The sequence below is a fragment of the Mesocricetus auratus genome, unplaced genomic scaffold (genome assembly GCF_017639785.1).
Source record: "Mesocricetus auratus isolate SY011 unplaced genomic scaffold, BCM_Maur_2.0 Super-Scaffold_100018, whole genome shotgun sequence".
NCBI lineage: Eukaryota > Metazoa > Chordata > Mammalia > Rodentia > Cricetidae > Mesocricetus > Mesocricetus auratus.
The window spans coordinates 16320800-16345829 of record NW_024429199.1 but is presented as its reverse complement, the minus strand read 5'-3'; the positions used below and the strand labels follow the sequence as shown (position 1 = coordinate 16345829).

At 40.1% G+C, this 25030-nt stretch overlaps 1 protein-coding gene across 2 annotated transcripts in view; it reads right to left on the bottom strand.

The window, feature by feature from the left end:
• Positions 1-25030, bottom strand: part of Nkain2 (sodium/potassium transporting ATPase interacting 2) — a 1004696-nt gene that overhangs the window by 13650 nt on the left and 966016 nt on the right. For both annotated transcript variants that reach the window (XM_013126789.3, XM_005065768.4), the window contains exon 5: positions 18453-18513. In XM_013126789.3, coding sequence (XP_012982243.1) covers positions 18453-18513 — 61 coding nt within the window. The remainder of the gene's footprint in view (positions 1-18452; positions 18514-25030) is intronic.

Below are 25030 nucleotides of genomic sequence, written 5' to 3'. Positions count from 1 at the left end.
GCTTTAAAGGAATTTTAGAAACAGAAGAACGGAGAGACACACAGATTTTTGGTAGCAGCATTTTCTCAGGCGGGCTCTGTTTTGTTAGCAACAAGCAGAGACTCGTGGCTGGCTTAAGTTAGTCTTCCTGACTCGGCATTAAAAGAAAAAAAAAACCACCAAGGTTGTTTTAAGAGACTCTGCTAACGATTAAAAGGTGTGTACGTACAGCTAGAAGTGACAGCTTTTGCTGGAGGTCAGCATGGACTGAGGCGGTAAGCTCGAGTCACGCTTACGCCCGCCATCTTGAAAACGGCAGTTTAAAACAGCCGCGGTTTTAACAGATAAGACACGTGACCAGAAAAACATAAAGATTTACAGTAAAGTCAGACTTGGATGAACAAAACCTCTAAAGGTTTACAGTGTGTTTAAAAATATATGTAAGATTGAGAAAGAAAATAAACCGACAAAGTGGTAAATAAATACAAAAGCTGGCGTTGTGGTGGCACACGCTGGTAGGATTTACTCCAGAGGCAGAGACAGGCGGATTTCCAAAGAGAAACCCTGTCTCAGAGAAAAAGAAATTAAAGTAAAAGGAACAGAGTAATAATAGATAAATAAATAAGCCACGCAAAGATGGAAAATACACAGAGAGTCTGGATACTTTATGCTATTATGTTTTTCAGTTTTTTCATTGCTAAGGAAGGAACAACTAAAGTACACTTAATTATAAATGCTGCTGAATTAATTCAACTTCTATCTTTTGAAAATGCCTTGACTTCAAATTTTAAGTATAAGGGTATGTTACTTGGAAAAGGAGATTTTATTTATGTTTCTACAGAAAATGAAAAGCTGAGGATTCCTTCCAGGCTTCTGTGGTTTGATGAACCAAGACCCCCGGAAGCAGTGGACCAGGTGTTCCAACAAGTAAAACAGCTAAGATGATGCAGTCTTACAGACCCCAAAAATACGGACTTATACAGGTCTGAGTTTTGTCATGATCCCCATGGTATAAACAGCGCCCCCTTCCAGCATGAAGCAGTTTGGAATGAGCGACGTCCTAATTCCCATCTTGTTTATAAATCTTTGTTTTCATTAAATGGGATTGTTTATAATTGGCTAGTGATCACAGCCAATCTTTTTTAATGGTAAAAAGGGGAATTATGGTATGGGTATTGTTTTTCATTTATTGATACAAATTCAAGGTCAATTTTGTGATGTGTATATTTCTCCTCTTGATTAAGTATTGTGCTTATACTGATCTTTTAAAACGTAATGCATAATTAAATACAGACTATAGATAGTTACCTATAATAGTCAGAATTTATAGTTAGGTAAGTTAGGTTTTCTAGATATACAGAAATATATTTGAGATAGATAAACAGTCTTCAAACCTCTCAAAGACCTTCAGAAAATGGCATTTAAAATGGCTTAGGGTTTTTCTTGACAATGAGAAATGTCTGCTCCTGGCAGCACCAATTATGTCTGAGAGGAAAATGGGCATCGAAGAAACTCGTTATGGAGTTTGCTTTCAACATGGCAAGATTAGCCATTGGGGCAAGAAACTGCTCTTGCCTAGACTGACTGTTGCTGTATAAACTGGACATGCAGGACCCACAGGAAAGTGACTGCTAAACTCAGTCTTACAGGGTTCCTGCTTCATGGAAGAGTCTACGAGACTTTCTGCAGGACAGAAAAATGACTAACAGACTGCTGATGCAGATGGACAGTTTGAAATTTCCTGCTTTACTGAGAAATCTTCTGGATACATTGGGGCCTATGGGCTGAAGATGGATGCCCCAACGTTACAGAGGAACTTCGGGTGACTGTCCAGGCAGTGAGATATGTCTGTCAATCCTAGTGTTTATATATTATCCTTCTGTGGTCTTTGATGGAGTTGAAGACTGATAGTTATAATTATAGTTTTCCTTAGTTATGATAAAAGATAAGCTACATATAGGACTTTGGACTCACAAGGATGGGATGGATGATATTTTCTTTAGATCTTGCTAAATGTTAATAGACAAAATGTTGTAACTGTGTTCTTACTTGATAACTGTTCTGTCATATACAATTTGACTATGTTAAAGTTAAGACCTTTCTTTTTGTTTAAACAGAAAAGAGGAGATGTTGGGGAAGTCGTGTGTATATGTCAATAAAGCACTGTCTGGCCAATAGGAATCTAGATAGGTGGGGCTAGGAATCCAGGAGGATTCTGGGAAGGAGAAACACAAGAGAGTCAAGATGTAACGCCATGGGGTCGGAAGCCCGGAACTATTCTCCGGTAAGAGAAATACTTAGATTAACAATTATGGAGTAATTACTTAAGTCAGAGCTAGCCAGTACGAAACAAGCAAGGCCAACAGCTTCATAATTAATATAGTGTCTTGTGTGTTTATTTGGGGACTACAATGCGGCAGAGCCCAGGCGACTGGCGGGGGATAAACCAAAGCGGCTAGCAAAGAAAAAACTTCTCTTACAAAGACCGAACTAGACTCCTTAATATAGGTGACAACAGTGCTGTTGGGACAATATATGAGGCCACTGGCAGTGGTCCAAGACATAACACTAATGCACAAACTGTAGTAGAGCCCATTCTATATGGAGAGACACCTTACTCAACCTAGACACAGGGGTGTGGGGGGTGGAGAGGTGCCTTGTTCCTGCCTCAACAAGATGATGGGACAGACTTAGTGGACTATCTGGGGAGGCCTTACTCTCTCTGTGGAGGTGGAGGGTGGAGAGTGGGGAGGAGTGGGAGGAGAGGAGGGAGGGAGAACTGGGATTGGAATGTAAAAAATAAATGAATAAAAAATGAAATAAAATAAGAAAAATTACTGTGATCAGAAGCAGAATTAAGGGTGTGAGGAGGGAAAGATGTCATTGGCTGCAAGAGAAATTGGCAAAGAGGTAGAAAACAGGCTGTAGTTAGTGTTGGAATGGGAAGGGCTTTCTGTTGACCAGTGCAACATTGCTATGTTCCCACAGAACCAATGCAAATGTATCCAGGGAGTTAGTGGCTGGATTCCTTTACAAACAACTGGATTTAAATGAAAAGGGACACAGCTGAATGTCATGAAGCTACAATTGTAAAGTGAGAGCTTAGAGTGATGGATTTCCACCTTCTTATTCAGCTCTGCTTTGCTTCATTGTTTGACTGTCACCATCTAACATAGTATGAATCTACTGGTTTCCTTGCGACTGTCTCCACCAATGTAATGTAAGCTGCATGAAATTGACTGTTCTGTGATTTTTACTACAGTAGCTTAATACATGTACAGCAGCATTTGGCTTGGGGAAGACCCTCAATCCATATTTACTGGACAGACTGTATACACTTTAGACTACAAAGGAAAATTAGGCAATTGATCAGAACATGGAAGATGATAGGAAAATTTCAAGTCATATTTGACTGAATGCTTTTATCTTTTTCTCCACCAGGCCTTGAGCAATAATAAAGAGAACATCTTTTAGACACAAACAAAATAACCTTTTTGGATTCCATCAGGGAGAGGCTGACACTTCATCTTCTTTGGCTAAGACACATAGCAAGAAGGATGTCAAGACATGCTTTGGTGTTAGCATGGCACAGGTTAGAGGGTTATCTGCTACTGGACTCTACCCCAGTGTTTGATATATTGATGATTGGTGGAAAAACCATACTTCTTAGTGAATGTTCACAGGACCCCAAGGTGAGGCGCACAACTGGACAGATGAGCCAAAATTGAACTTATTTAACCTTTAGCATTAGGTGGATTTGTGTTTGGTTCCTGGAAGACAAATTTTTCAACAGCATGATTAAAACAAAAAGTATGCAAAAACTATACATAATTAGTACACAAAATTCAGTGACTACGAACATCGGCACAGCCATGTGTCTTTCATCACAGCAGAGATGCCAGCACATCCATCCTGTCCAACAACCTTCTAGGAATTCGACTTTTACTTCAAGTTCTGTGGTGCTTTCCTGTGGCCTTAGTTTTCCTATCTGGAATGAGGGTGTATACACACACTGACTGTGGTGGGAGGGATATAGAGGGAGAGGCAATTATTTTAATTAGAAAAAGGCCATATCAATTTAATAACCATGATTTAATGACATACATAATGGCAGAATTTAAAAAATTATCCAGGAAACGAAAAAAAGTGCCTTGAATAAATACTCTTTGCTAAAATCTGTTCCCTGTTGTGAGGCTCCCTTTTCTTTAAATTAAATCATTAATACTTAGTCCAGCATACTAAAACTGCCTTTTAAAATACATGTTGGCAGTGAGGTATTGTAACAAAATTGTCCCTCTGTTATTAACGACAAGGCCACTGATCAACATATTCTCTTAGGAGACAGAGCAGGAGAGAACCGTGAAGGGAAATCTAAAATGGCAGTTTGCAGAAAGCGAAGCCCAAATATTTAGGAGAACACATTGAAGGGCTTTAAAGAATATGTGTGGGTCGGGAAAACAGTGTCTACCCATTATCTCTGCAGGTATGAATTTCAAGGGCACTTACATCTAGATGCACAAAAGGAACCGAGAACACAATTAACCGCAGGCCAACATGAAAAGAACGGGCCTTTCTCCTTTCTCTCACTCAGACCTGCGCGGTGGCAACCATTCAAACTGATGGTATGAACGTGATGTGTTCCATCTAGGCTAAAAACCCTGAATGAATTTTGAACTTTGAATCCCTCCCCCTCTTAAATTCTGATGAGGAAAATACAGTCCCTGTAGTAATCTTGCTGTTGCCTGGAAGGTCACTGAAGTGTTGTGCTGTGCAGAGCTTCCAGGCAGCAGGGACACACGGGATGGAGTGAAACTCACGGACTGACTCAGAGCCGACACTCTGCTTCTTTTGTGTATTTCCTTAGGCTTTTGGGATCTTATTTTTCATGCCCTTCTTAGTTGCATCGGAAGCAGATTTTTAAAATGTCAAGCCATTGCCACATGTTAATAAATGAAAATGAAAAGCAAGAACAACTTTACTGTCATCATAATGGGGATTTAGCTAGAAGTCATTTGAATAACCACTTGAAACTTTTCTGTTTCTAAATAGCTAATAAAAATGAAATACACTTTGAACATGTTTAACTATCTTCTCCTTTGTCTATTTATGCTAATTCTCAGGAAGTGAAGTACCATAAATAAAATTTTAAGCTTGGCGGTGGTGGCACATGACTTTAATCCCAACAGATGCAGGTGGATCTCTGTGAGTTCGAGGCCAGACTGATCTACAAATCCAGTTCCAAGACAGCCAGAGCTGTTACACAGAGAAACCTTGTCTGTGAAAAAAAGATCATTAAAAAAATATTCCTTTTTATTTAAATTAGAAACAATCTTATTTTACATATCAATGCCAGTTCCCTCCCATCCTCCCATGCCCCCACCGGCCCCCATCCCATCCTCCTTCTGCTCTCCAGGGAGGGTGAGGCCTTCCATGGGTGATCATCAAAGAAAAGACCAAAGTTTTCTGTTGAGACCACAAGCTCAGTGTCAGTATCTTTGGATAAGTAATGGCTCCGGTTGAAATGACCCAGGGAAGCTGAGGGGTAGCCTGAAGTGGGAGCTCCGGATGGTGAGAGCTGGGCAGAGGGGATGTATTTCTTTGCAGTATGGTGCCTCTAAGCAAGCTGTGTTTCCTCGAGGTTTAATTTCTTTTTAAATATAGCCAAAACACTTATTTTTTGAGAATTTCATATATAAGTACTGACTTTAGATCATTTTCACCCCTCCTCCTCGATCAACTCCTCCCATGGACACCCCCTCTTCATTTAAAATTATTGCTACACACACACACACACACACACACACACACACACACACACACACACTCTGCTGAGATTTCATGGATGCAGACTTCCTGTTTTATATAAAAGACACTATCTTATAGCAGGCATTCTGTGTCTATGACTCTAATGATCCTCTTCTGGAATGTTCCATGAGCCTTAGGTGTTGGAGTTGTGTTGTAAATGTGTCAATTGGAATTGGATATAGTTGGTTTTATAGTTGGTTCTCTGCATTTTAACTAGTTGTGGTTTTATGTAATTGCTCACATGTGCTGCAAATAATAGTTCTTTTATGAAGGGCAAGAGCCACACATATCTGTGGGTATAAGGATGAATATTTAGAATGCAATTGGGGACAAAACTGGTTTGGGAAAGCGACATCCCTCTAGATATCCCTTTAGGATCCATGACCTCACCATGCACGGGTAGTTGGCTAAGTTTACAGTACAAAACATGAATTCTCCTCTATTAAGTATGCTTTAAGTCTACATAGATGGCTGTTGGTTACCCCTGAGTTGTGAGCACCACTATTGACACCTTTGGGGATGTCTAAACAATTTTAGCTTTGAAGGATCGAAAGTATAAGATTTCTCATCTGTGTAAGAAATTAAAAACACACAATGATTAGGTTTTAGATCCCATCTCTATTTTTTAAAGTAAAATATTTATACAAGGGGAGTATTGGCATTATCCTTTAAATGGATATTTAGACCATTTCCTGACAAACTTAGAACGTTTAGGGCCAGATGAATAGAAAGTGATAAAGTCTCAAAGAAGTGAACTATAGCTGAATTTACTAGAGTTTTATATGGAATGATATAAACATGGTCTCATCAGCATAACCCTGGGTGTGGGGCAGAGGTAGGTCTATAGAGACTCTTCAGTCTTATAATAAGTAGAAAAATAGCTTTTGGGACAGACTGCAGGAAGATTTGTCAAAAGGCAACTTACATAGGACCGTTTTTATATTTTGAATATTTTTAGAAATCACCTTGTCTGTTATCAGTAAGCACTAAGGGAGTCTGGGACCATCATATTTTACTAATGACCTGTGCATATTTAGCAAGGGTGTAGGAGAAAGTGGGCAAGAGCATAGACAGTGAGAGCCAAGCATCTTGGATTGGGCAGGAGGGCAAACGGTGGAGGATGAAGTACTCTGCCAAGAAAAGCTTATAATTTCCTTTCAGATGTGGGCAGTGCTTCAAGCATACGATAGAATATTTGCCAGAGTTGTTGAGGGTCTGAGGAAAAGGACCAAAGAGTCAAGTTGTGTTTGAGTACTTGGCTTAGGGAGCCTGGAAAGACGAGGAGCACCCATTGTCAGAAGGTTGAGCAGCAGCTTGCAGCCAGCCAGGCATGCTGAGTATGCATTTGCAGCCAGGGTTAGTGACTATCCTCTGTGATGGGCAAGTACTCATGAGTAGACACGGAGAAACTGCATTGCTACTTACTCAGGAACAGATGCTGCAAATCCAAGCATGAAAAGACACTTAGGTGAGGACGGGCACCCAGTGTCCCTGCACCCTGGAGGCAGAGGATGAGAAGGAAGGTGTAAAGAAAGAGGGCCAGCAGAACAGCCAAGCTCCAAAGCACGGGTGAGGGGAGTTTCCTCCAGGTCGGAGGCAGGAGAATGAGGAGAAAGAGAAGATATACGGAATGGTGGTCTCAGGGAAGCTTTCTCCCACTGTAATGAAGGTGCTCCAAGTGCAGAAAAGAATGGAGTAGCGAGGGTGAGGCGAGGCTTGATCAGGTACCTGGGTAAAAGCCAAGAAAGTGAAGAATCTAAAGTGTCAGAAAATGATGAATCCGATTATTTCTGCTACTTTCCATAAATGTGGAGAAGCACACAGACGATGATGACACAACTTCATCTTCCATGTGCCCGGCCTTGGTTGCCATTTGGATTGACTGGCTCTCGCAGCCTTTGTTTTGTTCACCCTTGTTAGAAATGCTTTCAATTATATATGACATGCCTTTTAGAAAGAAATAGAAGGGAGCAGTTACTGCAAGTTACAGATGAGCTAGTTAGACATGATTTGGCTTATCTTCTCAGCTGACACCCAGGATATATTTAGAACGCACAACTCATTTAAATGCAACAGTTCTAATTAGAATGGTGGGCACATTAATGTATGTATAGTTAGAGAAATAAAATGTAAATATGCATGCTATAATCACCCATTAGAGAACTATTCCTCGCCTTGTGCCTTGTAATGTTTGTATAATCATATTAGCTTGCAAGGACTAGGAAAGGAAAATCACAAAACTCCCGAGCCTAAACTGATCATCTGGTTGGGCAGCGCTAACAGTTCCAGCAAAGAGGCTAGCCAGTGGTTACCCGGCATCCTTTTGGTATGTAGGCACATTGAAAGAGATTTAGCTATTTCAGGCTAATTGAAAACATGTAAAACTATCCCCATATGTACTATGGTAGAACTTTGATCAATGTGGACCTGAAACTTAGGTAAAGTAGTTTTCTGCTTAAAACAAACAAACAAACAAACAAAAACACCAAAAACCTAAATCATGTCTATTTTTATTCAATTGTATGTGTCCCTGCGATTTATTCTTGTAATTTCAGCTGGAGTATCACTTCTTTGGACTGCATTCCCGGTACTTCAGCTTTCCTGGTCTGAGTTCTCCTTATGCTTTATTATTAGCCTCTTTTCTCTTGGGAATTGTATGTTGAATGTAGACATCATGAAAGTAAAGTTGGTATCAGTTTCTTTCTTGCTTCATCCCTGGCAATGTGGACAGACTGGCTGATCAACAAGTGGTAGTTGGTAGAAACTCTCTTGGGTATCAGAGTGAAGTGATGAGGAAATTGTACTTAGAACACAGATGCCAGCCTTGGTCTCACTTCTGCTTCCCTTGCTTATTCCACTTTCAGCAAGACATCTCCAGTGTGTCCCTTTCTGCTACTGTACAGCTAGGGAATTAAAGTATGCAATTGCTAATATTGTTCATAGTTCCATGGTTCTGCATAATTCCACATTTCTGGGATTGGTTTGCACACTAATGGGAGTGATGAAAACATTAAAGGAGTAAACCCAAAATTTAGTTATTTCTAGCTGGATGTTATGATTATGCTCTGATATTAAGCAAATTTACTGGAAGATGAGCTCATCTGCATCCCTTGGTCTGTCAGTGAGTCAGTCCCCCCCCCCTCTCTCCCTCCTTCCCTCCCCCCTCTCTCTCACACACACACACACACACACATTCCACGTGCATAGATATAAGCAAACCTGTGTTGAAAGTACTAGAACAAAAACATAATGTTTGTACCAAACATGTGAAGACTTTTTTTTTTTGGTGTCAGTAGTTCCTCAAAATACAATGCCACAACTATTTATGTGGCATTACACTGTGTTAGGTATTATAATGATGATTCAAAATGTATTAAAGTTATGTGTATGTCATTTGCAAGTACCACATCATACTATGTAAGAGACTTTAGCATCTACAAATCCTTGGAGGACCCTGGAATCTCTCATGGATATAGAAGGATGATTTCTTACAGCATCTGAAACCTGAAGGCTGACAGCTTTCAGAGGGAAAATGGAGCCATGAAAAATGCTGGGCCCAGGAGAGGAGAGTGGGATTGACAGGTTTGGAGCACACTGAAGTCCTGTTCCTATGCATTTTATCTCAGTGATGCTGGAGTACAGATGTGCACCTGTGCTATTCCTTAGCAGCCCTACTCTTGGGAATTCTTTCAATATCAACTTCATTAGTTACAAAGGCAGCAAGCCATATCCAATTTTCTTTTTGTGTCAGGATTGTTCATGTATAGACTAGACTTCTTTGTTAGAAACATTCATAATTAACCCTATAAACAAACAAACTAACAAACAAACAAATACAAATTTCACACTGTCTGCCCCAACCAACCTTGCTGGTTTGGAGACTGGGTCACCGCCTATTTTATATATATATATATATATATATATATATATATATATATATAGAATTGAAATTCTAACTACAGACCTAACCTAATTTCCAATTGATAATAGACATGGATTCCCAGAAGTGCTCTAAACCTCTTGATAGTAACATCCTAATTTCCTTTCCTGGTAAACGTTTTAAATAAGATTTTTGCGCCAAAGGAAATTAACCTTTAAATTAATTGTAATTATAAAATGCCATCACTGATTTTTGTCTTCACCCTAATTACTTTCTATTATTTAAACAAACTGCACCTCCTGTGAGCTTCAAGTTTGTTTCTTTTTCACTCCTTACCACACAGTACCAACCTATTGTCACAGAGGCCACCCACAGCATTCTTTGCTACACAGGCCTTCTTAAAATGTCTCTGGGGACCCAGGGCTTACCTCCAAGCTTACTTGGTGACAAAGAACTCTTTCAGGGCCCACATATAAGGCATCGATACTCTGTTTTCATTACACTTATCTGTTAATGGGACCTCAGAGATCTGTTATATCTTCATCCTCCCATCAAGAAGGAGATGCTACAGTTCATGAGTTCACCCAGCTTCTTTCAGCTGTCTCGGTGGATTTCTCCATCATGATCTTGACCTCTTTTGCATATATATTCCCTCCTCTCTCTCCTCCACTGGATTCTGGGAGCTTAGCCTGGTTTCATGGAACCACACCACTTTCAAAACAAAGACCAACTGGATGCGGTACAGTGATCTCCAGCTAACATCATTCATGAAAAGACAACTGTGAAGATCTTCTCAGCACATCTCTGGTCCCCAGGGCTTTCCCCCAAACTAGCTCTTTGTCTTGCTGCCATTTGTTCTTCAGAGTTGGGACTAAAGCATCCAAGAAACTTTATTTTATGAACATGTATATAAAATTCTGGTGCCTAAAATTCTATTTTTCTGCAATTGACTCTTGTTTTTCCTATGCCTTTATTTATTCGAGGTTACAAGCACAGAGCGCTTACCACAGGTGGGCTGGGGTCTGAGGTGCTATCCTAATTAGTCTTAACAGTAAAAACCCGTAGTCAGATATTAGGGTGAGAGCTGAAAGATCAGAGAATCAGAGGAGCCAGGCACCAGAAACTTCTTACCTCTATGAAATCTCAGACCAAAAAAAGGGGAGATCCTGTCTCTACAAATCCTCAGACTAAATGGGTCAAGATCCTGTCTCTACCTGCCTTATATTCCCGTCTCTACCTCCTAGGGTTGGGATTAACGGTATGAGATCCCAAGTGCGGGGGCCAAAGCTGTGAGCCACCACTGCTTGGCTCTTTCTGCTTTAGACAGGTTCAAACTCATGGCCTTAACTTCGTGCTTCCTGCTTCATCCTTCCAAGTGCTGAGATTAAAGGTGTGTGTCACCACTGTCTGGCCTCTATGATTAGTGGCTAGCTCTGCCCAGTGATCTGCAGGCAAGCTTTATTTGTGAGAACACAAATGAAATATACAACAGCGGTCCACACTATTGGAAGGCACAAAATGATCAAATGGAAGATTGATTTTACTAATGCCATCACACTTGTCTTTCCACTGGTATGCTCTGGTATTCTTTCCTGTTGAGGCTGAATAAAACGACTGCTCATTCTTTGCCTCTCCTAGCTCAATCATGTTCCTGGTACCAGAAATATTTTCTGCAGGAACTACTTCCTTTGTATGCCTAGGATAAAAATCTTTTCTGCTTATCTGAATGCTGTTGCCTCTATATTGATTCTTTAGAAGCCCAGGCCTCAAAGAAAATGAATCATTTCTTTCCCCCTCATATTTTTGACTTGGAAAGATTAGATTTACATAAAGATGAATATACTGAGTGTCTGTGTGAATGAGAAGCCATCTAGCATAACAGAGTAGGTAATACGAGAAAAGGGAGAAAACAAGAAATGATTGTTGGAGAATCGGCTTCCACGTTTTATTTGAAAAATGCAAATTCAGAAATAGAGTTGGTGCGTGTCTCCTAAGTGACCACAGGAGGGAGCAATGCAAGAAAAAGACATGACACCTGCGCTAGCTAGGCTATGTAAAGAGATATGCATTGCTGCTGGAGACCACGCTGTCACTGAAAGGAACTCTCGTGACTCACAGGTGGCTCGGTGTACGCATCTGTCTCATGTGTTGGTCACATACTCAATCTTTTATTTCTACATATGGCAAAATCTGGCCTCCTCCCTTTTCCATTTGCTTCGAAAGTGGCAAAGGGTGCTTTATTACACTCAGCGTTTCAACTACTTAGAATCAACTGAAGTTTAAGATGTCACATCTTTGTGCCATCTTCCATATATTCCCCCAAAACGTTTGTGGAATGCGAAATGGTTAACCTTGTATTTCTCAAAAACATACCGAGTCTTCCTCCAGGTAGGGATATGCTTGGTTCTAGGACACAGGGGAATGAGACACGTCGGGTACCGACAGCACCCCAATACTCCTTTATCGGGAGAGTCAGCTTCAATACTCTGAATTATGGAAGCTCAGTGATTTAATCTTTAGAGATTTATAAAATTTAGGTATTGAAATAGAGCAATAGGTAGCATTTTTTCCTTATCATTTCAAAGCTTGAAGAAATCATCACTGGAAAGAAATCTCAGGCAGAATGAAAGGATATTAACAGAACTGTGAAGCCTCTGTGCATTGGGAAGGATGGAAAGGGAGGAAGATGACATCTCTCACTGTGACTCCACTAGGATCTGCAGAGCACAGCTACATATTAATGACATTCAAAGTCTCGACGTGTATCCTTTAGTAATATGATGATGCTCAGAGATAAGGAGAAATAGTGAGTTTGGGGTGATTAGAAATTGGCAGATGTAGACAAGCTTATTTCACTCGGTAAGCTCCTAAGATTGTAATTGTTATAAAAAGATGACCAAATGATAATACATGAACTGTGTATCTTTCATTGGATTGTTTGAGTATGACTCGCTGTAAACAATACAGACTATCCCCTCCCCCCCCCCATCTTGCCCTCACAACTCCATCTGTCAATCAGGCACACCACACACTGTACTTTTTCTGAACCGATTGTTGCCGCTTCTGAGGTTATGTTTGAGAAGTGATTTAAAATAACAAGAAACCAAACACTGTGTGGTATGATCTGAAACAACCACATTTGAAACATGGCAGATGACTGACAGTAAGAAAAGAAGGAAAGAAGCATGGGAAGGAGAAAAGAAAAGACAGAAGGGAGGGCAGAATGAAAGTCAGGAAGTACATGGTGTGTCAACAGGAAGTACATGGTGTGTCAAAATGCTAACTGAGGAACAGGACCAGTTCTGGCCATTTTGATATTCTCTCCTCCTAATGTTTTGTTTATCTGTATTTTTATGCTCTCTGTAGTAAACCTCTAATTCATTTATGAGCAAGATTAAGCATCATGTTTTTAGGGCAGAATGTATCTCTATGTACATCCTCTGCATAATAAGAGGCTGTGCTCAAGGAGTTACCTTTGAGCCTGGTGGCCCTGGATAGCTGCAGATACGCTCAACACATATGGAATGTGGTTTGATAAATAGTGTAGGCCAGCAGGCTTTAGAAGAAAAATCAAACAAAAATAATAGAAAATTATTATCCTGAAAGCAGTGAATAATTTTCTGTGGTTTTCTCTTTAAAAGGAAGATTCTATAAATCGATTGTGACTTCTGTCCCTAGGCTACTTGACTTCCGAGAACTCAGGACAGGTTTTTATTCATTTGCGTTTAGTTGGTGGGCACGTGTATATATATGTCTAACTCCAAATTTAAATAGCTGGAATTCATTTTCCAATACTGCTTTCAGAATAAGTCCCTGAGGTTATTATCTTTAAATGACATTCCACATCTTTTTTTCCCAGGTGATTTCAATATTGAATAACATTTGGAAATACATTGCATCTCTATTAGATAAGGTGGTAGCTACAGTCATCCCTCAGTAACCATGGGGATTCCAGGACCTTGTGGATACAAAAACTCACAAATTTCCTGAGGTATCCTAGAAAAACTGACATAGAGTTTATGTATAACCCCCACACACCATGAAATGTACATGGAGTCATCTCTAGATCATTCGAATGCCCAATGCTGTGCAAATTCTCTGTGTGATGAAAGTTGCTGTATTATACTATTTGGGAACTTTTGATGATGCTAGGTATCCTAGAAAAACTGACTAAGAGTTTATATATAACACACACATACCAAGCAGGCCAGATAGAGTCATCTCTAGATAATTTGTAATACCCAATGCTGTGCAAATTCTCTGTGTGATAAAAGTTGCTGTATTATACTATTTTGGAACTTTCAATGAGGACAAAAATCAGGACACATTTGGTACGAATGCACTCCTCCTTCACTGCCTATATATTTTCTATCTGCCATTGGTTGAATCATCAAATAAAAGAAGAACTGGCAGATAGGGAAAAATGTGCTCAGAAAAGAAAAAAGGTACTTAAAAATGGATGCATTTGCAAGAGACCAACATTTAGTTGTACTTTGTTCTAGTGAAAATACTTTTAAAAAACCAAACAGCAATGAAAATTGAAAAGTCAGATGTTGAAGCATTTTCCCTCTCATGGATTAATGATACTTTTTGTAAAGATCTTTTAATAGCAGGTGACACATAGAGATAAACTCTTATCTCTGTCACCAAAGTGGTACATGTCACAGCTGTGCAGCAGAGGGGAGGTCTAACTAAGCAAGAGAAAAGAGCCACGTGTAAGACGATCTCTGACACATCCATTTCTTTTACAGAAGTTTGTAAACAAGAACAAACACAGGGGGACTGAAGAGACTTGGGGCCTTTAAGGAAAACTCAGCATGGCCAGAAAGAGGAGAGCTCGGCCACCAATAGCACAGTGGAGGAAGCCTGTTCTCTTAAGGCAGAGCAAACACACCCAAGTGTGTTTCGAGGGCCACTGGGCTCAAATGCGTGCCTGGTTTAAGGTACAACTGTTGAACTGGAGTTCAAGGTTCTAGTTTTTCCTGGTGTGGAACTTTTCATTTAAAAGCAGGTGACATTCCAGCTGGAGGTGCTGGCTGGGTTTTCTGCCTGATGGTAGTGAACATGTAATGTAGCCATGCTGGACAGTGTTAGCACCCCAAAGTTCTCATCTGAATCTGGGTCCACTTTGCCCCAGTAAATATACTCATCCGTCCAAGAAACATTGTATGTTCGTGTGTGTGTGTGTGTGTGTTTTATAGCCTTATTTGTGTCCCTGCCTTTCAATTCATGAATAGAAGGCTTAAAATTCAGTGTGAAGTTTTTGAGCAGAGCCTTTAAAAGCTAATTAAAGTTAAATATGGTCACCAGGACAAGGCTGAAGTCCAAATGGACTGAAAATTTTAAATAAGAAGAAAAGCATAGAGAAAAGGCCATGTAAGGATCTTTTCTTTCTTTCTTTCTTTCTTTTTTTTTTTTTTACGAGACAGGGTTTCTCTGTATTGTTTTGGAGGCTGTCGGTCCAGCCTGGCCTCGAACCCTCTGCCTCCCGAGTGCTGGGATTAAAGGCGTGCGCCACCACCGCCCGGCCGTGTAAAGATTTTTGAAAAGGTACCACAGATATGGCAAGGAGCGGTCTCAGGACAAAGTGCATGCTAACACCTTGATTTTGGAGTTTCAGCCTCCAGAGCTGGGAGAAAACTAGTTTCTGTTGTCTAAGCTGCCGATGCTGTTATCATGGCAGCCCTACTGATTCATAGAAAGCAGAAGAGCACCCTCATGATGCTACCTGATGTCATATCCCAGGGCGCACAGCAGGTGGCAGTGGTGTGCTGTGGCTTTGTGCAGTGAGCCCATTTGCTCGGCTGTGGCTCTGGTTTAGACTATGGGGTTGAGCACCGAGACATCCACTCAGGGGTTTTCCACTAGAAAGAGATGTTGCATTAATGCATCTGTTGTAATGTGCCAGCTATGTAGCTCAGTAGGTACAGTGCTTGCCTAGCACACATGAGACCCTGAGCTCAACTCACAGCCTTGCATAAACACGGATTGGTGGCTCACCTGCAATCCCAGCACTTGGGAGGAGGAGTCAGGAAGGTCAGGGGCTTAAAGCCATCCTTGGCTACATAGTAAGTGTGAGACAAGCTTGGAATGTTCTCTTTCTCTCTCTCCCTCCCCCTCTCCCCCTCTCCCCCGCCCTCTCTCTCTTTCCCTCTCCTTCCCTCCTTTTTTTTTTTTTAACCTTCCTCCTTCCACTCCTCACCCCTGTGTTGTGCAGTCTATAATCGTCTGTTTCTTACTATGTCATGGAGTCTAACTTGAGTCTTTGCTTCTGGTTCATGGTTCCCTGGAAGCCGATAGCTCTTCGCTCTGACTTTGGCTGGGTACACTCATGTCTGTGAGCACGGAACTGCTCAACATCGGGCCAGCCTCCAGCCTACTTTATTCACCCAGCAGTCAGAAAGCCCGTCCTCATCTCTATGGTGTGTTCTCACCAAGGCATAATACATAGACTGTCCTCTTAGGGATGGAAACTTCACTAATTTGGCAAGCAGAAAGCTTCAAACAGATACTACGCCAGTCTCAGTGTTGGGCAGACATCAAGCCTCTATCAAAATTTTCGAGGCTTGCTTTCAGAGGACACTTTTTTTTTTCATAGTGCCAATGGTCTAGGGAACACAGACAAAGATTTCTTTAAGTTCTCAGACCAACATGAGAAACTTGTTCAGGAAACAGCTTCTTATGCTCTGGATTAAAAAAAAGCAAGAATGAAGAAGGTAACAAAATAGATAAAAGACATTACTTTCAGAAGTTTTATTAGATGCTGTGGCATAAGATTTACCTGCTAAATGATGTTGGAGATGCCTGATCTCCTTGGATTTACATGATATTGGTAAAACTTTTACTTAGGACAGAATTCTCTGAGGCACATCCCTAGAATTTGTATTCTCTGACATGTTAAGAATTTTTATGGAAGGGTTCTGTATACCAATATTTGGGCCTTGTATTATTCATATTTTAGTTTCCATAAATCGAAGTTTTAACATCCATAAAATACCACTAGCTGTTCTTAAGCTTATTCTAAAACATGTTTGGAGTTTAGATAGCTCTAAAGCAGGTGCCTTACTAGTGACTGTGAATTTCACAGGGTATCACTTTTTGAAAATTACATTTACTTAATTTACTTGTGTGTAGAGGTTAGAAAACAACTTGTGGGTTTGTTCTCTCCTTCCAACCATGTGGGTCCTATGGATCAAACTCAGGTGGTCAGGTTTTTTTTTTGTTGGCCTAGGTACATCATTTTTTTTTTAATGTGTATGGGTGGTTTACCTTATGATACTACTATGTACTATGCACACAGTGCTGAATGAGGCCAGAAGGGGGAGTCAAATCATTTCGAACTAGCAAACTAGAGTTACAAACAGCTTCAGTGTGGGTGCTGGGAATCTAATCCAGGTGCTACGTAAGAGCAGCAAGTGCTGTAAACCATCGAGCCATCTAGTTAGCTCATAGGCACACTACCTGTAAGAGCAACTAGTCAGTCCTGCATCTATCTGTTACCATGCCTCAGCACTTACTGGTTCTATCATTAGATTGTGGTTACTTCTGTCTCAAGACTACCCTTTTCATCTCCCCTCTGGAACAGTTCAGGACAAGCTCTGCTCTCCCTAAAGAACTGTGAGTATAGAGAAAATTTTTCTCCTTGTCTCTTTGATCCATATTGTCAGTTATGCTTACCTAGTATGATGCAAACAAAACTCAATTAGGAAAAGTTGAACATACTTCTTTACTAGACCACTCTTGGAGGTGTCCGTGTATAAAAAAGCTTTCTGAATCTTTAGCATCAAATTTGCTTGTCTTTAGTCTTGTAAAAATGAGCATTTTAGGAGTCTCTTTTGCAAAGTGCTATTCTGGAAAGCTGCTGATCACACGGCCTGTTGGGTCCATAAATTTAAAAACCTAGCCATCTTCTATCTGCCATGGTCTCTGAACAAGGCTTCTGTGCATATGACCAGTGGTGACTGAATGTCTTCTCTTATACCTCAAGCAACCTGTCCATACTCAGCTAACTATCTATTTGTAAGAGGCATTTCTATGAACTCATTCACTCTTAGTGGACATCTAGGAATGTACCAGACTCCTCCTTTCCCTTTATCACAGTATCCAACCACACCCTGCTCCATTACTCAAAAGGTTTTAGCATGGGTCATATCATATCACATAATATCATATCATTATCTTATATCATTCATGTAATTTCTTAACATGCCATGCCATATCATGACATACAAGATCATGTTGTATTGTATACATCATATCTTAACATGTCATCCCAATACAATGCCATATCAGATCATGTCTTGGAGTTTTATGTCATGCCATCTCTACCATCGCATACATAGCATTGTCGTAGCAATTGATTTCCACTAGGATTCAATTAATGGCAGAGCTTTAAGCACTATTACAAATTATTAATGAGATTCGTAGTCCTTGATGAAACAGATTGATTAGCAATACACAATAACTAAACTGTAGCAAAGGGAAATATCCAAGCTAACTGCATTTAGAATTCACTTCTGTCTCTAATCTCCCATCTGTATTCTCTACTAGAATTGTTCTAAGAACAGATTTTTGAAATACCTTTCAATGAAAGGAAAAAAGCATGTTTTCAAAATGAGAGCCTCTCTGATTCCTTCGTAAAGACTAGCTTAGTATGGGGGGCACCACAGCCTTATTTCCTCTTCTGCTGGGGTGTGGAGGGGTGATTGTCTCATAGCGGGAAAGCTGGGGAGAAAGCACTAAGGAAGCTTTGAACTTGAAAGGCACAGAGTGGAGCTTTAATACTTACAGCTGTCTTCTTCTTCAGTTATACATTTCACAACGTAACAGGCATAGATGAAGCCCGCCAGCTGAAACAAAAGGGACAAGCTTTAGACATGGCACAAAGGCCAGAGAATCCGACCTCCCTGGGGGAGCAGCATTTCAAAGACAAGCAGTTAGGCTCCCACTTGGGCTTCCACCATGGTTTGTTGCTGGGTCTTCACTGTATTGTGGATGTTTGACTCCAGCTGTATCCATCTGCCTCATAGATAAATCTATTTCTTTGCTTTTCTCTGACATTTACGTGTGTGATTTGCTAATAGCTAGGCAAACATGAAACTATTTTAGGTGAAGAGACAGGAGAAGAACTGTGGCCATTTGTGAATGGGCTCAGCACTTACATTTATAGCAGACTTTTCTTGAAGTCAGGATCTAGGTTTCTAAAACTGAATTCTTCTTGACTATAGAAAAATATCGTGAGGAAAAAGACTTCAAGGAGTTTCCATTGTGTGTTGCCTGGGTGTCTTGTAAACAAGAGAAACTCTTATTGAAACATAGTAGGAACCAGGCCATCCTGATCATCATTAGGATGACATGTTACTGAGATGCAAAATGAGATGGATACCTGTGAGTAAGAGTGATTTCTAGAACACTCCGAGCTTGGACTTGCATGTGCCACACCAACTTTTCTGAAAAGTCCCACAGAAACGTCCCCGTGGTAATCAGAGTTCTTGATCCCTGAAATGTGAGCCTATAAAGAACATCAGCCAAGTTGTTTGGCATGTAAATCTCAAGATTGAATGGCTTTGTACACTTTCGTATCAGTAATATGTAATTAAATTCTTAGCTCTGATAGGAGGACACAATATAATTTAGTGATAAGTGTCTTTCAGCAGAAGCAATCCAAGTGTGTTCAATTCTATGCTTTGTTATACAAAACAATGGTTTTTATTATGAGGTTTTATTTTCATACATATTAATCCTTGTAGTCTGTTCTTTTATATATTCCTAATACTGTCTACCATCACTCTTCTTTTACTGTTTCTCTTTCTCCCTCCAAATGGTCTCCCTTCTAATTTCCTGATCTATATATGTATATAATATATTTTCCTATAATTTATATATAATTTTAGATTCTGTACAAAAATAAGAGAAAAATGTGATATTTTATCTTTCTCTCCTATTTCCCTTTCCAGTTCATTGTAAACCTCTTCCTTCTCCCCGTATGTCCTTTCTACTTTCATATCTTATATATATTTACACATGTTAATGTAAATATACATTTAAATCTAGATTTCGCATGATAGAAAATATGCAATATTTATCTTTCTCAGTGGCCCTTAAAAAACTTAACTTGTTTATCTCCAGGTCCAGTTACTTTCCTGAAAATGGAATGATTTCATTCTTCTTTATCACTGAATAAAAATGTGTTTTGTGTATGTATCATATTCTTTGATCCATTCATCTATGGATGGACATCTAGGCTAATTCCTCATCTTGTCTATTGTGAATAATGTAGCAATCAACACATGCACAAGTAAAAAGTATGTTCTCAGGACCATGATTATGGTGCCAGACATTGGACTAAGTGAGTACTGACCCCCGTGAATGAAAACCTCTGAAAGGAAGTCGCATCGAGTTATGAACAAAAACTCCTGAAAGGAATCTCTGTCTGCAGAGACTGATTGGCCGATTAGAATTTCAGAACTGTGGAGAGATGGGAATGCTGCCAGTCCAGAGGCTAATTCCGTTATGCTGGGCTAAATTCTGGTCCTGCAGAACAGTCATTCATTGCCCCCTCTCATCCTGTTCTCTAACATCTTGTGCCAATAGGTAACATTTCAGAATCTATTGGCTGAGCAGGCAACTATCTTCTACCAATCCAAAACCTAAGGATGCCATTAAATGGCATCTTGAGTCTATAGAAAAGTTTCCCCCATCTCAGTGGACCTGTCTCTCTGATGTACCCACCAATGGATTTTAAACTTGCCTTGAGTTATGACTCTATTCTATGAAATCATAAAGCCCTTTTGAAATTGCTTCCACACAGCAACATGGAATTAGGGATAACCTAAGTCTGTGTTCCTAGGTCATAGTCATTCAAAAACAGTTTTAGAATAAACCGTCTCTTCTTCCCTTTAAGATGAGGGCTGTAGTTTTTCTGTTGACAGTCATGGTGCCACAATGTGGGACCCAGATAATGATTTCACTAGTGGAATCACCTGAATGGAAACCAGTGTCTGCACAGACCCACTGAATTCAAGCCATCTATCTGGTGTTATTTCTTCAGTGAATTGTGGGTGAGCTCTTTCTGGGGCTCCAGATTCTCTTGGTTTGGCCAGTGGTCCATTTTGTTTGTTCTGGGCTGGCTAAGAAGAATCCTGCTTTGATATATCCCCTTTTCATCTGCTTTCAAAGAATTTTGTTTTAGGTTATCCAGTTTGTTCCTTTGCTTTGAAAGCATTTTGACCTGGGCATTTTGGTTTGGTTTGGTTGGTTTCTTTATGATCTCCAAAGACATTTTGGTCAGTATTTTGTTTGCTTTTGAAACTTTTTTTTTTTTGTCTTGGTTTTTATTGTCTTTGAAATGTTTTGATTAATTATCGTTTGGCTGTTGTCTCCTGACATTACTCCTCAAATTCACCATTTTGAGTTTTCCACTCTATGTCCTTTGACCTTTCCATGCCTTTGGCTTGGGAATTTTACCAGATGATAAAGATACTGAAGACAGGAATTACCTGTTCCCTTCCACCCAAAAAATGTGGAGGTGTCAAGGGGAAAAGCCTGTGACAGGCAAAGGCTTCACAGGGAAACCCAACAAACACATTCTGTTCCTGGATTAGAAGGAACTCTATTGGCTTTTCTTGGAAGATTTATGAGGGATTGACCACTCAAGGTCTGGAGCCCCACATATTTGCATAAACATGCAAGACGACACCAAGACCCAGTGGGAGAAGAGAGTCTCATGATAAAAGTTGAGAAAGTTCATTCCTGAAAGCAGCACATAAAACAACTGACCCCAAAGACACATTCCATACTTAGCATGGACAAGCAGCTTGTCAAGAGAAAAGGAAAACATAGACGTATAGATATGTGGGGTACGTGGTTTCCAAAAAGGAATAAATGTTTAGAGATGAATCACCTCCAGGTACTCTAGCTGGTTTTGTGTGATAATCATTCACTTGCAAGTATTTGTAAAAAGAGGGAAATGCAGAAACCTGCACATTAACTACCTCCAAACTGGCTTATCTTGTGTCTGTAACAAAGTCCTCAGCAATGTAGTTATTCATTCATTTTTTTTTCTTAAAAAAGACAAATCACAGGTAGGCAGCCTTCTTTAATTAAAATGTAAAATATCTGTTAACAAACAGAAAAACATAGGCAAATTATAGTGTTTTAAATACCACAAGAAGACTCATAAAAACTTAATTTAATTATATAAATTATAGTTACATTACTTTCCTCTTCCACTTCTTCCATCATCCCTTCCCATGTCCCCTCCTTCTCAAAGTCTTGGCCTTTTATTCTTTAGTTATTACTGATATATGTGCATAGGCATGCACACACGCGTGTGCACACACACGTATGTAATGAATATTTACATAAATACAATCTGATGGCTCTGTTTTGCATTTCTTGTAAATAAATGTTTTTAGGGATGACCATTCTGTTATCCAAATCCATTATTATTGTGTTGTTGTGATGTCTAAATTTCGTTTTTAACTTGATTCATTTGAGAAGAAGGAACCTCAGTAGCAGGGCTGATTCCATCAGATTGCCCTGTGGGCATGTCTTGGGGACGTAGTTGGTATAGGAGTGGTGGTACCATCTTTGGGCAGGTGAGGCTGGAATGTAGATTCATCCTTAGGCAGGTGGGGCTGGGATGTAAACCCATCCTTAGGCAGGAAGGGCTGGGATGTATAAGAAAGATAACTCAGCATGAGCCTGGAAGCAAGCCAGTAAGCAGCATTCCTCCGTGATTTCTACTGTTCTTACTTGAGTACCTGACCAGACTTGCCTCCCTGATGGACTGCTAACCTCAAAGTATAAGCCAAATACACTCTCCTTCCCAAGTTGGTTTTGGTCAGTCCACTTATCACAGCAGTAGCAAGCAAACTAGAGCATAATTTTAAAACCTAACAATAAAAATTTAAGAGAAGCCAACCATGAGTTGAGCATTTACATGGGATTATATTAACCCTTTCTATCTTTTTTTGCCAAGAATCATCGGAAAGCTCTATCCTCTGAATGGTCTATCTCATGCACACATTATCCTTGGGTCTCCGGTCTGTCCCTAGCTAGTTAGTGATCTGTGATGTTGTAAAAAGTCCCTTGGGTACTGCCCACAACTCTGTTTCCCCTTCCACATTATGTTGCTACTCTGTGTGGCCAAGCTATACTGGCCTATCAATGGTTTATCTATATTTCAGGCTTTAAGTACTTGTTGAATTATTTGGAAAGCAATTCTTCTCAATCACAAACTTTCCTTTTGATTCCTACTTATCACTTCATTACTTTGAAATGAAAATCTAGGTAACGAGTATCGACAAATTCTGAGATTCAGGGCCAGTGCGTCTTTAAACTCCTCATTAACATGTCGTTGCTTGATTCTCAATTATTAAGTGCACTGTCTCAGAGTGCAGCTAAGGACCTGCATCCTGCTTATCAGTGAGCTTATAATTGTACTCAGCTGCATTCTCTGATGCTCCTTTGATACAAAAGTAAATCCTGTTGCATTCCATTATAAAAGCCTGCTGATTAAGAGGAGTTTAGCTTTTAAATTGGTCACCTCTAAATACAAATGTGAATGTGCTTTACCCCAATTCGTCAGATTCAGAAATTGCTCTCTTCCAATTTTCCTATACCTATATATGTCTAATCTAATTCTAGCTTTCCAATAGAAATTTATAAAACTTTCCAGTAGTAGAGAGTCTGAGAGTTTCTAACAATCTCCAATGTTTCTAATTCTGTGCATCTCTTAAATGCTACCTAAACCACCATAGAGACTAACCCTGGGTTGCCAACTGACATTTATGATTGGGCAGCTTTCCACTGTGGAAGCTGTGAACATTTAAGCAGTACTATTCTACAACAAAGACAGCCAACTGCTGAGATGATCAAAGATGTCTCCAGACATTGCCATATGTCCCTTTTAAAGGGCAAAATCACCATTGGTTAGAGCCATTATTTTAGATACAGCCCTAGCCTTAAGGAATTTTCCATCTTGTAGAATTTGTCATCTGACGTAGATGTAGCCGGGAGGGAAAAAATTGTATAGGTGACAATCAGTACAGTTGCTTTCACGTATTGGTTCATTAATCCCTGCAACCACCCTTGGATCAACTTACACTTATTTTCGCAGAAGACAAGTAATAAAACTTGCTTCCAGAGTGAGACCTGAAGCAGGAAATTTATGTATATGTTAAGGCAGCCACCCATAGTTCTACTTGACGAAAGTTTAGGATCAGTAGACATCAAAACTGTGTAGGCAAATCAGGTCCAATCAACAGGGCTCCAGTGTGTATCCAATTGTTCTTGTTCTATACGTTTAAGGGGCAGCCCTTGAGAAAGCATACTTTTTTTTTGGCAAGGTTCACACCTCTCCTGAAGTGATGCTCATCATTTTAACTGCATTTCTACCACACTTACTTAGAACTCAGTCCTGTAGACAGCTGTTAGTAGTTTGCAGGAAAACAAAATAGCATATTCCCCTCTACTGTCCCTTAAATCATTTCCCTAATATGCCAACCAAGAGTGCCAATTCTGTATACTCTTCTTTCCTGGCCCAGTTCAGCCTGACACCTAAGGTAATCCACTCATTCTTTAAGAATAGATTAGTATATTAATTCCCCTAAGAGATGGCAGGCCATTCCCAGAGTAGATTTTAGGCTGGCGTGCTTGCAAGAAATCCCAGAGAAAAGGAAGGCTTGGAAAGAGGATACAGAGGGGAAAGGACAAGTCAGGCAATATTTTCTAAGAAGCAATCAGAAAAAAAACTGGGAAATAGTGATTATGTTTAGAGAGGAGGAAAGGGGCTCAGGGTAGAGACATTCTGACCATTTGAAGAGAAGCAATTGGGCACAAAGAAGAGGATAGTAGCTCATGTTATTGCTAGAGACCTGAGTTATTGTAATTAAAATGAAATGGTTGGGGCTGATGAAGACAGCTCAGCAGTGAGGAGCACTGACTGCCTTGCCAGAGGATCCTGTTTAGATGGTGGTGGCTCACAACTATGGGTAACTCCATTCCCAGGGGATTAGACACTCTTTTCTTGCCTCCATGGGGACTAGGTGTGCATGATGTACACACATTTACATAAAGGCAAAATACATAAAATAAAAATAAAGGAATTTCAGTCTCATGCAGGCTTCCTGGTTGGCAGTTCAGTCTCTGTGAGCCCAAATTAGTTGATTCTGTGGGTTTTCTTTTGGTGTCTTTGACCCCACTGGCTCTAACAATTCTTCTTCTTCTTCTTCTTCTTCTTCTTCTTCTTCTTCTTCTTCTTCTTCTTCTTCTTCTTCTTCTTCTTCTTCTTCTTCTTCTTCTTCTTCTTCTTCTTCTTCTTCTTCTTCTTCTTCTTCTTCTTCAGGATTCCCCAAGCTCTAC